At 37.3% G+C, this 14852-nt stretch overlaps 1 protein-coding gene across 11 annotated transcripts in view; it reads right to left on the reverse strand.

Moving 5' to 3' along the window:
* Nucleotides 1-1059: 1059 nt before the first annotated feature.
* ZDHHC20 (zDHHC palmitoyltransferase 20) overlaps nucleotides 1060-14852 on the reverse strand; it is a 50508-nt gene continuing 36715 nt past the window's right edge. For 3 of the 11 annotated variants that reach the window (XM_019715673.2, XM_019715672.2, XM_019715671.2), the window contains 7 exons: nucleotides 14779-14814; nucleotides 13673-13805; nucleotides 10096-10222; nucleotides 9094-9183; nucleotides 7370-7485; nucleotides 6229-6306; nucleotides 4652-4789 (listed from right to left, as the gene is read on the reverse strand). In XM_019715673.2, the coding sequence (XP_019571232.1) occupies nucleotides 6269-6306; nucleotides 7370-7485; nucleotides 9094-9183; nucleotides 10096-10222; nucleotides 13673-13805; nucleotides 14779-14814 (540 nt within the window). In that variant the 3' untranslated portion in view covers nucleotides 4652-4789; nucleotides 6229-6268. Of the gene's footprint in view, nucleotides 4790-6228; nucleotides 6307-7369; nucleotides 7486-7845; nucleotides 7891-9093; nucleotides 9184-10095; nucleotides 10223-13672; nucleotides 13806-14778; nucleotides 14815-14852 lie in introns of all 11 variants that reach the window. The other 8 variants (XM_019715667.2, XM_074330145.1, XM_019715664.2 and 5 more) reach the window with 7 other exon arrangements.

Genomic DNA, 14852 nt, shown 5'->3' on the forward strand with positions numbered 1-14852 from the left:
CCTCTGTATTGGATGAAAGGCACTGAAGGGTTAAAGACGATGATGACAACTCACAGGACTGTTAAAACATCTGCAAAAACCTGTTACACAGATGCCATCATTCCACTTTTCCAGTGGTTCTGAAAAGCTAGCTTATGAGAAAAGTAAGGCCAATGTGATGTCATTAGTTCTTCTTTAAGCATCACAATGGCCTTTTGGCCCTTTAGTAGCTAATCCTCCTTACCTATCCCAATGCTCTTGAATTAGCAAAAAAAAAAAAAAAAAAAAAAGTTGCTTCATCTTTACTGGCCTCAGCAGTTCCTGGGAATCAGCTCTCAGATCCTTCTTGTCTCCTTCAGCTGCCTCAACTATCAAAACTCCCTTTGGAAGTGAACTGGAACACAAATGCCATGAAAGAATTCTAACAAAATAAAATCTATTGTTCAGCATTTTGACAACCACGATTCAACAATTTTTAGTGTTTCGAAGGTACTTCCCATTCAAAAGTGACTTCTGAATTAAAAATTATATTCAATAAGAGCTAAGTTAAAACCTTTTTGAATAAACCAATGTATACCTCTAGCCCATGTAAATTACAGTGTTATTGCTTTGAAAGAATACCTATCTTAGATGCAGTCACCCCAATTATTAGCCAAACCTCATTCTCTAAACACTTTTAACAAGTTTTTGACAAAAATAAGTCATTCTCTCACTTGGTAAATACCACTGTTCAGACTGAGTCCGAGTTGTTCCAAGATTCGTGCCTGAGAAGCCGCAAGCCCAAAGAACACCCCAGGTGGCTGAGTGTAGACATAGGTTTGAGACTCACTGACCAGGGAGAGTCTCTGGTGGCGGACGGTGGGAGGGGTAGCGCTCTGCACGCAGGTGAAGCAAGGTTATATGGGTCCAGCAAACAACGAGCGTTCCGTGGGACAGTCATCTGGCAGGTCCTGCTGGCCCGCCCTCATGCACACAGCATCCCAAAAAGCCAGGAGACCTGACTGCAGCCAGCTCATCTGCCTGTGGGCCAGGTCCCTACAGCCACTTCATAACAAGAACAACAATAAAAGACTGTTTAAATACAGGACTTCATTTTCATTTCTTTATTAATAAAGTAATTATGATTTTTGAAAAAAAGTTTAAAATGTTCAGCTTTCATGTTAATGTAGGTTAGGCCATCCAAAAGACAAAGCAAAGAATTAACATTGAGTCATGGTTCAGGGTTATACCTATGAGAAACAAATACGAGACTATGGGACTTGGTAAGTAAAGACAACCAAAGTACAGTGTTTTTCAAATTTGTTTATAAAAAACTTATTAAAGATCACTTTAAAATAGTGTCCATCTTTTCTTTTAAGTGGGCAGACTCATCTGCAATCACGTACAAATATAATAAACTTGACTAATAGCTTTCTCAAGGTTTTAATATAAATACAAATCCTTGCTTTATATAACCCAACAAAATGATATAAAGTGAACTCGTTAGAAAAATATGGACCTTTCTGGATCTATACTGCATTTTTAATTTAAATTGGAAAATACAGTTCAGATTATATGAAACACGGATTTCAGGTTTATGTATTACCTATACCTTACAGATTATTAGATATGGTCTTTATGTTGGCTGAAATGCAAAAATATTAATTTCTTAACAGATTAAAAATACTTTCCACTGATAGCAGTGCTAGTTCTAGAACAAAACGTAAGCTACACATATTTGTAAGTCACTGTATTCAGTGCCCCCAATATGCAGACCTTAACAGCAAGCCCTTAATATACATTTTCTTTAAAGATTACTGAATGGAAATCTCTCATGTCTGATGATCTTGAATTTAATCCTGTAAACAAAGTCAAAATCTGCTTTCGAACAGAAATAAAACTCAAGTAAACATTGCATATTTGATTTAAACTAACCTTAGTTAAATTAACTTAGGACACATTGAATCATAATCATTAAATATGCACTTTAAAAATCATCCATATGTAAAGATGACTGAACTCTGTAAACGTGTTCCTGTTTAGTAACTACGCTACCACAGCTGCTCTTTGGTTTGGCGAAGTGATACTGGCTGGATGCCTCAGGTACTGAATATTCAGGTAAGTTTGTGCCCAGGGAAAACCAATCTCCTGTGTACATTTGTTTTTTAATGGCAATGGCAAGACCTGAAATTCAACTTTATTTTCCTTAAGTATCATCACATCTGTTCAAGTGTTTGAAGGACCGAAACAGTACCAATAAATTCTCACAGGGTTTCATTTAGACCTTTCTCCCCCGAATGCTAGCTAATCAATACCAGCTGAGATACCAGAGGAAGCCTTTCCCTGACCCCCAAACCACCGGGAGGCCCTTGCAATATGGATGAGTAAACCCAGTCGAATAGTATTCACAACGTGGCAAAATGTTGGCCATAAATTAAACCAAATGTAACCAAAAAAAAAAAAAAAAAAAAAAGGCTTTCACTGAAAATGTCCAAAAAGTGCTACTAAACTTTTTAAACATGCTACTAAAGATGATGTTAAATAAGGGGAATGAAAAGAGCCAAGAAAGATTCCAACACCACAAAAGTGCCTGAATACATTCAAGGGGAAAACTGTTTGCTAGGTGCTTAATCAGGTGCGTGCATAACCTTTTATCTAAAAATAGAAATACTCACAAAAAATACCAGGAGAACGTTTCTGAAAGTAGTAAGTTTAAACACTGTTTCCTTATACTATGCGAGCTGCCAAACTGTAGTGATGTTTTCAGTTGGTAACTGATATCCCTTAAGAAGTCTTATACTTAAAGGTTTCCTAGAATCAAGATGATTAAGCTACAGAGTTAAAATAAAGGTAGACGAATCAACATGCTAGTTTTCCAAACTATATTTTCAAAGCTAATGCATTACTTTGGTTCAAAGGGAAGAAAAGTTAATTCCTTTTAAAACCTAATATTAGTATTAGCCAATGGAATTAGACAAATCCTACAAATTCTAAACCTGGAATACTTGACTATAAAACCTGTGCAACATTAGACATTAGAGCTATTCCCTTGTACGCTGTTTGGCGTACAGAAGATACTCCAAAAATATTTGTTGGATGAATAAAAAATAAGGTTATTTTGCAAAATTAGAAATTGAAGAATGTTACAGGTTATCCAGTCCAACTCATTCCTAACACCCCCTCCCCATAATCCCATTTTACACATAGGTAAACTATAACCCTTGATACTTATAGACGCTGGTTAAGATTTGTCTCTATCCACTACTAGAAAGAAAGAAATTATTTTGGGTTGTGTGTGCATATTTGACTTAAAAAGTATAAACATTTCTACACTGTTTGTCCTTTATATGATACTGTATTTTTCTTTAGAATTAATGCAACATTTCTTGCCACTTACGACTGGATTTCAAAAAGAAAAGAGGGTGTGTGGGCAGAAAGAGGTTACGGTTATAAGGTCAGATTTACTATTTTGCATTTAAGAGTGGCATCCAGTTGAAGTTTTATGAGTATACGGGCAAGGAAACACAAAGATACATATGTTTTCTTTTTTGATTTTTTGGCTTTTTTTGAGATAAACCTAAAATAAGATTTGAATAAAATACAACTGACAGAAAAATAAAGAAGTGGATATGCCATTCTAATTTTTCTAATATTTTGGTTAATAGAGAGATGCTTGGAAGTATTCCACATGAGAGCTGGCACGTCCATGAATGTTATAGAGAAAGTGTCCACAGGGGAAAGCTGGACAGGATGATGTCTTTCGGGACCCTTGCAAGGCCAAGAGACTAAAGTTTCAAATGACTTCTCAGGTTAGAATTTCTTTCCTCAGAGCAGTGTTATTCTAAAGAGTTTCACCCTAGTTCAAATTTCATTTCAAGTCACTGATTAAGGTGTTAATAAATTACTGTAAAAGTTTTGAAGTAATTTTTCATCAATACCTACATTGAAATTTGATCCTACGGACCTTAGAACTAAAATATTTTTAACAGTTTTTAATAGCCTGCCTATCATTCTCTTTACTTTTCTTCTAGCCACTTCTTCCCATTACTACTGTGTCCAATATTTCCACAGCACATACACCTTTGTGTTTCCCTGCCCATATACTCATAAAAATTCAACAAAAAGGTAATTTAAAAGAAGACAGAAACAAAAATATTTCTTATACTGCCAAGTTTCCTTGAGGCCTTGGGCATACCATTATGAATTATACAAATTATACAAATGTGCTACATTTTTTAAATCATTACATTTAGATATTTTAATCCTTGAGTGTTACTGTATAGCAACAATAAAAAATCTTTATTAAAAATGTTGAAAAGTTTAAAACAGTAATTATAAATTAGCAAACACCCATTTTTTAAAAAGCAGTTCTGTTCTTCTTTTCCTTCCACAGTTCAGCAACAGGAATTTGGACTCACTTCAGGCCACCACCCTTCCCTAGATGTACTTCACTTAGACAAGTTTTCAGCTTGTTTCAGGAGTGAAAATTTATATGGACACTAAGAAACAACTCTGGTAATGTAACTCAGGTATTAAAAAGTACGTATGCCATGTGAACATGTGATCTGACAGCTCCTTATAGCATCTCACGATAGGCAAGTGTTATTTGCAAAGTAAATGAAGTCACTCTTGTAGCTGTAAGCCGTGTTGGGCTTCTTTAAGATGAAGGCATCTTCGTGCTCTGCATAGGGCTTCTGTGGGCCCCGAGGTCTGTACAAAGACTTCCTTTCTGAAAAAATGTATCTTCCGTTACGCTTCAATTACTTCCTTCCATTGATCATCTTCTTGCAAGTAATACTGAAAATATCAGTCATAACATGTTTTTATAAACCTGTAAAACCAGACACAATTGAGTTACTGGTTAAAACTTGATTTTCTATTTCAACAAACATGATGTATTCAGTGCTGCTGTGAGCTAAGGTGTAAAGCTGCTACTCTACTACTCTAGCAAGACACGCAAGAAATACTTTACATGATGTGCTGTCATAATAACAAAGAGTTTTGTAAGCAGAAAGTAACGGCAGCACCCAGAAGAGCATTTTACAAGAGGCAGGTTCTCAGAGCTGTCTCCTGCTGCTCACTGGGGTACATGTCAGGAAACAGCTCCCCGCACACTGCTGTGGGGCGCAGGCTGGTGCCCACAGCCACTGGCTAGGGATTGCAGCCAGCCCGGCGCTCAAGCAGCACAGGTACCAGCCACTGTTCCATCTATAGGAAGAAGCAGCGAAGCCAGGATGGAGCACCCGTCTGAGGCCCACCTGTGGCCCACAGCCACGTTCTCAGAGGCACTGACTGTGGCTGTGACCAGGGCTCCTGCTGCTGTCTCCGAGTGCAGCCTGCGCTGCCTGACAGCAACCCCACCTGCATGCCTGTGTTCTGCATCTGTCCAGGTTTTAGGCTCTGCCAGTAACTCGGACCCCTGGGCTCCAGGTCCCTGCACAAAACTGAGTGCTCATGACGAACACCGAGCATGGCAGCAGAGGCTCCCCTGAGACTGCAGATGACAACCCTTTGAAGAAATTGCACTTCTGCCATGGGACCATGGTAAGAATGAACAGGCTAAGCTTGTGGTCACTCCTTACAGAGCACTGGTAACCAGTAAACATTACAGGGAGTTTTCAGACATCAAGTGTCTTCACCAGATGCTGCAGAGCCACTGAGCTCAGATCCTGATTTGGAAACAGATAGCTGCCTCCTTGCTTTAAAGCATCAGGAGAGAGACCTGCTACCCGCTGCACTTCAACTCCAGGCTATCCAGCTCCCTCACAGCTCACAATACTTCCTGTGTCTGCTCACCGTCGCTGGGCACACAGATAAAGAACAGCGGGTCTGTGCTTTTGGCCGCAGCAAACTGCTCTTTGCCGCACTGTTCACCAAGTAAGTAACATCGCTGAACCCCTTAAGTCTGTTTCCAGCCTTTAATTTTAGTCACTCTTCTCTAAATCAAATTTCTTCAATAGTGGGCAAAAGTCACTTGTTTTTCTTAAATTAGTAAGGTACTGTTTACTGAAAAGGTTAGTTGTCCATATACCAATCCTAAACAATTCTTACTAGTTTCTTCATTAATCTACCAATAAATATTTACTAAGATTGAGCGAGGATTGGTTAGAAAAATGGGATTTAGGCTGATACCTTCCAGTTGCTCCTGAACTACCTGGTTTTGCTGATGTAACTCAAAGAGTGAAAAACTGAATTGCAAATTGTTTTGAGATGATGAAATATGCAAATAATCTGCATTTGTTCAAGGAAATTACCTTTGCACTGTCTTACCTTGCTCTTAGTCAATTGGTTAGTTATGAACAAGTGGAACTCAATTTTCTATGGCCACTGTAACATGGTTATTTGTCCCTGTAAGCACACAATTATATATGACATGACAAAAAAAAGAAGTATTAAGTTTCTGACTAAACAGCACAATTGATGATTACAGTGAAACCAACTCTCAGGAAAGCACTAAATAGGCTTATGGTGCCAACCACTTATCCTCTTGTCGAACCCAGAGGTAGGTAAAGCAGGGCTAAGAGCTAAACATCCCGTTTTATGCCTGTTTTTGTGAAAATGTCCACTGGCTTTAACGAGGTTTGGCAGCGACAACTAAGAATCCACAAAGCAGATCTTTCCCTTGACCTCACAAAGGGCTCTACTGATCCTAATGAAGATCCCAATGACATTAATTTTAAAGATTAATTTAAAGGCCGCTAAAACCCAACATGACAGAAAAATCAGAAATTCTTACAGCAAGTTTTCAAGTTTTAGGATATTTCCTAGATTTAGTACAAACTGATCTGAATGTCCAAATTACATTTCTACAGTGCCAGATGATAATGACAATATAATGTCATTACTATTATTAAGAACTACTAGTTATGTTTCAGACTGTAATGCTAGTAAGTGGCCAGACTATGTTGTAAACCCAGGTCTGACTCAAAAGCCCACTTCTATGTTATCAACTGTTCTATAATGCATCCATAATTCATGAAATGATTAAATAATCAAGGAAAGGTTAAAATATATTCACATGCATTCTTTTTATAATAAGGCAGCAAAGAGTATAATGCTTTTCAAAAAGTTATTTTCAAACAAGCAATAGCTAGGTCCTTAAAGAACAACCTTGTTGAATGTTATTCAGAATATTAAGATGCCAAAAGAACTTTATATGTCTGAGGTAAAGAAACGCATGGATGGGTAACAAAAACCACCCTGACTGTGAACAGAACAGAATAGCAGAAGCCAGTACACTTTCGCACTCAACCTGCTTCTCCAGAAAAGATACCAGTAAACAGTATCACCCCGGATATACGATACTAATTAAAAAGTTTCACATTTTAGTATTTTAAAATAGCACGTTATCCAAATCTGGTAATTTTCATTTTTACCAGGAGAAGCAGTGTTTCCCGATAACCAGTATTACCTGATCTGACAGTGCCTTCCTCAGATCCATTCTCTGTCCACTGACATTCACTGTCCAGCAATCGGTTTTTTGATTCACTAAGTGGTCTGATAGGAAAGGGTGGATTTGAGCCAATACTGAAAAGAAGAGCAAATCATTTAGTAAATAGTGTAATGCTTAATTAAGAATACTTAATTAATAAGCAGCAAATTAGTATTCCTTCTCCTAAATACGTGAAGGCAACTCGTAAGATCTCAGCACTCAGAAAAAAATTCTATCTTCAAAAGAAAAATATGCCTCCACCCCCTCACCCCCCCCATTAAAAGGCTCTCTAGACCCAAGAATCGGTACTCCAACACTGCCAATGAAAACAGGCAAAAGAACAAAGCTTCCTTCAGAGGCCAGCCTGAAACATTTTTAACATATGTTAACCAAGAGCCATACATTAGCACAAGGAAGGTGAGGGTCTATGTCTGCGGCCAGGACAGAAAAATTACCTGTCATTTCCCAAGTTTTCTGCTTTCTACCTCTGCAGTTTAGATCTAAGGGGAAAAAATGATTTAGTGATTTAGTGTAGACTTATTTTTCTAGCTAACAGATCCAGGGAGGGAGGGAATGGAAGAGCGAAAGAGGAAAAAGGAACTAATATTTGTTGTGTACCTACTGTGGGCCAAACCCTGTGCTAGCTGCTGTATACACATTATCTCAAACCTCCGCAGTGACCTGGGAGATAGGTATGCTTATCCTCACTTTATAGAGCTGGAAACGGAAGCTTAGAGAATGGAAGTGACTTGTTCAGAGCCACAATAAATGTTAGCGCTCTGAGGTCCTAAGGCCTTAGGTTCCAGGTGCTAAGGCCTATGTTCTTCCATATTAATATGCCAGCTTGGAATTTATAATCCCTTCTCCCCCACAATTAATTTCTGTAGTAAATAAGTTTCAACTGTTTCACTTTGACAGATCTGAATAACACTAATTTTAGAGAATTTAAATGCTGCTAAAACCCAAAACGATGAAAAAATCAGAAATTAAGTATCTGTACCTTCTTTAAAATTTCATTTAAAACGATTTCTCTGAATGTATGAATCAGTTTGCTTGCTGTGCAAATATGAAAAAATATCCTCTTAAGATGAATGAGAGAAAATTTTATATTTGTACTTTTGAATTCTCATTAATATTATTTTCATATTGCAGTTAAAAATCTGCTTATCAAAATAAAATGGTGAATAGAACAATGAAGAATTTCTTTGAAGAAATACAAACCAATATAATTAAATCTTGAAAGGATGTCTTAATTTCTATGAAGATGCAGTATACTTAGGGAGACCATGCTTCCTAGTTTGCCCAGACATTGCCAGCTACATGTGACTGTCCTGGTATAACTAATAACAATAAGCATTCGCTTTCTTACTCTCAGAGTGTTCTGGCTTAGATAATAAAAGTATGGTTATCCTAAGCTAATTAGGTATATATGCTTATTACCTAAGCATATTTGTTACATAACAATATAACACAGAATTAGATATAAATTATTACACATTAACCATCAGTTAAAATAATTTAGATAGAATTTCTCTCTTCCTACCTATACTGGCTCACTAAATTACTACTGTATTTATCTACAAGGTATGTATGTATTTATATATATATATATATACACACACACACACACACACACACACACACACACACACACATGGTTTGCTTTATAATGAATACTGAAAGCTTAATGACAAGAAGCTCACCTTCTGGCATATTCATTTTGGTTTGTAACAGAAGCTTGCTCTGGATCCATGCCCACAAGGCGAGTCGGAAAACTGCAACCATCACCCAAACTACACAATAGAAAATATCAGAACAGTTTAAATCATATTAAATGAAATCAATGTGGTCAAACTTAACCTCCATTTTTCAGAGGCATGGTACAAAGAAATCATTGTCACTTGTCATTTCACAGAATAATTCCTCAGATTTCTAATAAAGAGGGTGATTAGCATCCACTGAAGATAAACCTCTTTCTTTTATAATTACATATATTTAAAAACAGTATCTTCTATAATACTGTATGCCAACTATACTTTAATAATAGTAAAAAAAAAATGACCTTCCCTGACTATTAAGATTATGACCCCTATGAAGATTATGACACGTCAAACAGAGGTATTCCAATGTTTGGGTAACTGAGCTGCTCGTCACAATCATTTAAGAAATCATAAAGATTCAAACTGAAAATCAAGATGTAAGTTCCACACATACTCATTCGACAATATTCATTACACAAGCATTTATGGAATGCCTATGATACTCCAATTACTATTTTAAGTGCTAAAGATCTAGCAGTGAACAAGGAAAAGGAAATCTCTGCCCCCAAAAAGCTTACAATCTAACCAAAGTACAGACAGCTTACGTTCACATTCTAAACACTGAGGCTGTGTGCGACAGTTTACTTCCAGCCAAGATGGATTAACCAGTAACTCGACCTGCTGTCGTAAACAACCAGCAAACTGAACAGTATATACAATAACTGTTTTCAAAGCAGTTAGCACAGAACTGTGGTCTGTGACAAAAGAGAACCGATCAAGTGAGGCCCAGCCTCTGCCAGGCCAGGAAGAAAACACGCGGAGTAAGGTGGTGTCATTGAAGAACGTCACAATATATCGCAGTCCCTGAATCTTAAGACATTTAACCAGAGAAGCAGAGACTATCACATATTCCATAATTTCTGAGACCTGGATTTTATAAATTACCTTGAAAATATTGGAAGTAGCCAGTATTTCTTTTCATCGCCAAAGACTTGTCTCCAATTTTTACTGTATCCAAGAGAGAACCCATTTCCATCCTGTCCGTATGAAAATGTGGGTGCGCGGAATGATTCTGTTATGTGTATATACATGAAAAAGAGTTAATCTATTTAAAATTATCGGAGCAATAAAAGTACCAATTTTCTTGTTTTATATCACTGATATCAAAAGCTATCAATATAATTTAAAATTAATACTTGTGACAATTAAAAATTCCTGAAACCTATTTCAGAAAAAATATCACTTCTGAGTATTTCATGACCCTTACAAAAAGAAAATGTCAAAATAATTATCTAATATTACTGAAAATCTTCTAAGTATGTTCAATGTATCTTATTTTTCTTTATTTCAATATTCTAATTCTTACAACTTCGTTCACTCATTTTTGTGAATTTCCACTATGTGCCCGATGGCACATTACCAGGTATTTGGGATCCAAAGATAAACTAGATGAAATTCTTACCAAAGAACCCAAGTCCAACAAAAGTACATGTGACTGACGTATGTGTGTGTATTGGGGGTGTTGGGGAGGTGAAAGATGGAGGAAGTGATGCTTGAGGATGACCTTGAACAGTGAGTAACAGATGAGGAAGCAGATGGTATTAAAGACCATTATTTCAAGCTTGGTTATCAAGTGATGTAGAGTGAGGGCTAGACGAAGATTTAAGTTTCACAGTATTTTTTTCTTTATTTAAAAATAGAATGCATTTCAGCATGTTTTAGAAGCTAAGGATAAGAAGAAGCCAGGGATAGATTGATGGGGAAAAGTTGGTAATACAGAAAAGTAATGTAAAAATTGATGGAAGAAAATCTAGAAGAAATAGGATGGCCCAAGAAGAGCTCTAAAGATTAACCTTAGATATTAGAAAAGACATCTTATCCTCAGAAGTTAGAGAGGGTGACAGTGATGGGTCTGACAGTAGAAATGTTATATGAGGTTATAAAGGTGGGAAGGTAAGAACTTACTTGTGATGACTTCTAATTCTTCTATGAAGGGCACACAAGATGGGTAAGAAAATTAGGGAGAATGGTGAATATCTGGAAAACTGTTGTGAGTGATAAGGCAACCAACCTGATCAGAAACACATTACTCCCAAAGAGAGGTGAGGGCCTCAGTGAGGCTGAGATTTTAAATCTGTAGGCCAAACAGTCTCTGTGGGAGTGAGACTGCCGTCACCAGCTTGCTACAGCCCTGACGCACATATAGATAAAATGGACAGAGGGACTAATCCAGGTCATGGGTTAGCACATGAATCATGGGAGAAAGCCTAGGAGCAGGTATAATGTGAGGGTGCTGTCGAGAATTATTAGTCATTTATTACAGGATCTGGAATGGAAAGGGTAGGAAATGAAACCAGAAGGGAAAGAAACACTTGGGAGAAGTGTTGGAGAACAGAGGACTCAATAATCTAAAAATGGAAGTACATTAAAGTACAGAAAAGGGAGAACTGAAAAGATGCAGACTGTGGTCAGACAATGGAAATTTCCAGTTGAAAATTTCAGGGGCTCTTCAGTTCCAAGTGAGGGAAAGGTTCAGTGTTTCATTATGAGAATACCAGCCACCGGAATCAAAGGGACTGCCTGTCAGGGATGAGTAGTGTGACTATAGAAACTCTTTAATGTGGGGGAACTGTCTCAAGGTGTGGAGGTGACAGCTGTGAAGAAGGGTAGAGGCGGTACCCCAAAGGATGGATCAGAGCTTCAAAGAACAGGGCACACTACTGCCAGGTGTGGAGGGCGAGGGTGTGGAGGGCGAGGCTGTAATGAGGTCTGCGCCCTTCATAGGCAGCAAAATCCATTCAGTCGTTTATAACCACTGAATTATTTAAGGAACTAGAACAGAAAATATTAGCGTACACTGCACATACAAGAGATTAATGACATCTTGTGAAATTTTTGCTTACTTTATTTACATGTTGTAAATGTGTGCACGCACTAAGTCGTGATATAAACTGATACATTTCTTCCTGCAGTCCCTGGCCAGAAATGGTTAAAGACTAAAGGGTCAATGGGTCTCCCAGGAAGCGCCCACCCTTGACACCCACACAGTTGGGTGGGGACAAGTGGCCCAGTTATGGTTAGGGCAGCCAGCTGCTACTCAGCCCCAAGCGAATGGTGCAGATGGAAAAATGGGCCGCCGTCACCACACTTAGCAGTTTTGGAATGAAGAAATCTACTTTTCCATGTAAAATCTCTAAGTTTTTAGCTGTTATAGAAGATCTTAAGCGCCAGACTTTGCAGGTAGGTTGCATTTTGTCATCTCTGAGTAACGGTAAAGAGATGGCAGGATAGTCTGTGAGGAGGATAACAAATTAATGGATATAAGGAAGTCTGTTTACATGGAAAAGGGAGGAAGGCACAATGGAACCAGAGAGTGCAACAGTAGAGAGGAAGCTGGGCAAGGAAGGCCACAAACACCCTTGGCCTGGACGCCCATCACCCCTCACATGACTCAGTACGACATGAGATCAAAACAATCCAAATGTGAAAGTGCCCAAGTCTCCATCTTTCTGTTATTAACATCTGCCCCTCCTAATTCTCCTGGCAGACACACAGCTTCAGATGGCAGCAGGGCTTTAACTTCCTTACAAAACACTGCGACAAAGCCCTACTTTGTATCCTGGTACATTAGCTGAGACTCAATATTTCAGTTATAGCAGTGGTGCTGCTTACATGCCAATAGCCCATCTGAGCAATACCACACCAGTGTGTAAGAAAGGTCTGTCTGATTATTTGAACAACTCACTGAATTCTTTCCCTGTACTTTCTCTTTTTTTAAATTAAAATTTATTGGGGTGACAGTGGTTAGTAAAATTACATAAGTTTCAAGTGTACAATTCTGTAATACATCTATATATCATGTGTGCTCACCACCCAAAGTCAGTTCCCCTTCCATCACCATATACTTGATCCCCTTCCCCTGTACTTTCACTAAAATATTGGCAGAAGAAAGACATCAATGGTGATATTTGTGATACAATAGGTAAATTTCACTGTCAACTGACACAAAGACGGAAATAATTAACCATGTCAAAAAACGAACCCTCAGCCTCAATCATGAAACATATGCTAGTCAACCGTGTCATCAATTGTGGTAAAAAAAACATGTTTTCACTTAAAGAGAAAGTGTATTAAGGATTTCAAAATTATTTTGTCAATCTGAGAATGAACTGCCTCATAACATGTAAATCTACTACCCATCTTCCACGGACTGATTTTTGAAGACACTGTGAGAATGCAGGAAACAGCTTGTATTAACATTTATAAGATATGGTGACTTCTATACTTTTATATACAGTGCACTACTGAAAACCTATATGTAAGTCAATCTCACTTCTTCAACCTTCTTTAAAATAAGGAAGCTTTCCATTTATATATGCCCATTGTTCCTATCCAGTCACAGTGAATTTTCCTACACAATTATTTTACATTTCTTTATCATCTGACATTTGTCCTTCTTTAGATTTCATATTCATTTGTGCTCATTTTCCTAAACAATTATGATTTATTTTAACCTACTTACCTATTGTTGTTCTGTTTTTTCCAACCAGCCAACAGTGGTAGCTGAAAAGTGACAGGACGCTGATGAAGAACATCGTCGACACAAAGAAAAGAAAAAGTACGTGGAATTTGGCACGTGTATCTGGGAGTTCATTCTGAGGAAAAGAAAAAAAAAAGTGTTAATGTTAAAGACAGTTAACCTCTAAAATATACTTATTATTTGATTCTTCCTAAAATTACTGAATCCACCAAAAAATTTGCCAGATATGAAGAGTAACAGAATAAATTAGATAATATATCCAAAAACATTACCAGAGTCAGAAAATTGGCATTATTAAAGGAGCTTGCTTAATAAAACGTCAGAGCCATTTAAAAAATTGCTCTTAAACATTTAAAATTTTAGCAATACTTTCAGTAATATAATTAAAAAATGGGTTCTTTTAGCCAACATTCTGCATCTATACAAGCTTTCCCCAACATCAGGATACAGAAGGGTTTTTCCCCACCAATGCTAAAAGATCTGTTATTTTAATTATAGATGCTATTAACCAGAAACTAATTGTGATAAATTTTTGTACTTTCCTAATCTCTATTTTTGGAACACCACTGCAACTATATCCATCCCTTTATCTGCTTCAATTCCTACCTTTTTTTATCCTCCCTCCATTCCTACAGAACATTTTTTAGTAATTAACAATTTTGGTAAATAAATTTAACAACAGGTATTAGTGAATGAAAACAGGTTCTCAGTTACCCATTCTTAGGGCTATGTTCATTTTAACAGAAGCAAAGTCTTAATCTAGAAGAAACGAGTATCTATTGATAGGAGGAAACTTTTCAGTGTTAGCTTTTAAAATAAAATCACGTAGGGAGATCACAGACGCCACTAGAACCTGAGGTGGTCCTGCTTGATTTAAACACTGTTTACAGGCGAAAAGGAAGATTTTCAGCATTACATAATTCTGATATTTATCTTTTTCTTCTCTCCTAAAGTTACCACAATACCTTTTAAATACATTAAGTGATTCTTCTGTCTCCCCATCTTGTGAAGCAAATGAGTATTACATAATATATTCACTATAAACATCATATGAGAGACGAGAATGTCATGACAATAATGTATTTTACCTGTGGACAACTTTCTGTAGACTTCCTGCGGCAAAGCTTGTACAAATAGAGACAATGTATTAAGAAACCAATTC

Source organism: Rhinolophus sinicus, linkage group LG04 (assembly GCF_036562045.2).
Source record: "Rhinolophus sinicus isolate RSC01 linkage group LG04, ASM3656204v1, whole genome shotgun sequence".
Classification (NCBI taxonomy): domain Eukaryota; kingdom Metazoa; phylum Chordata; class Mammalia; order Chiroptera; family Rhinolophidae; genus Rhinolophus; species Rhinolophus sinicus.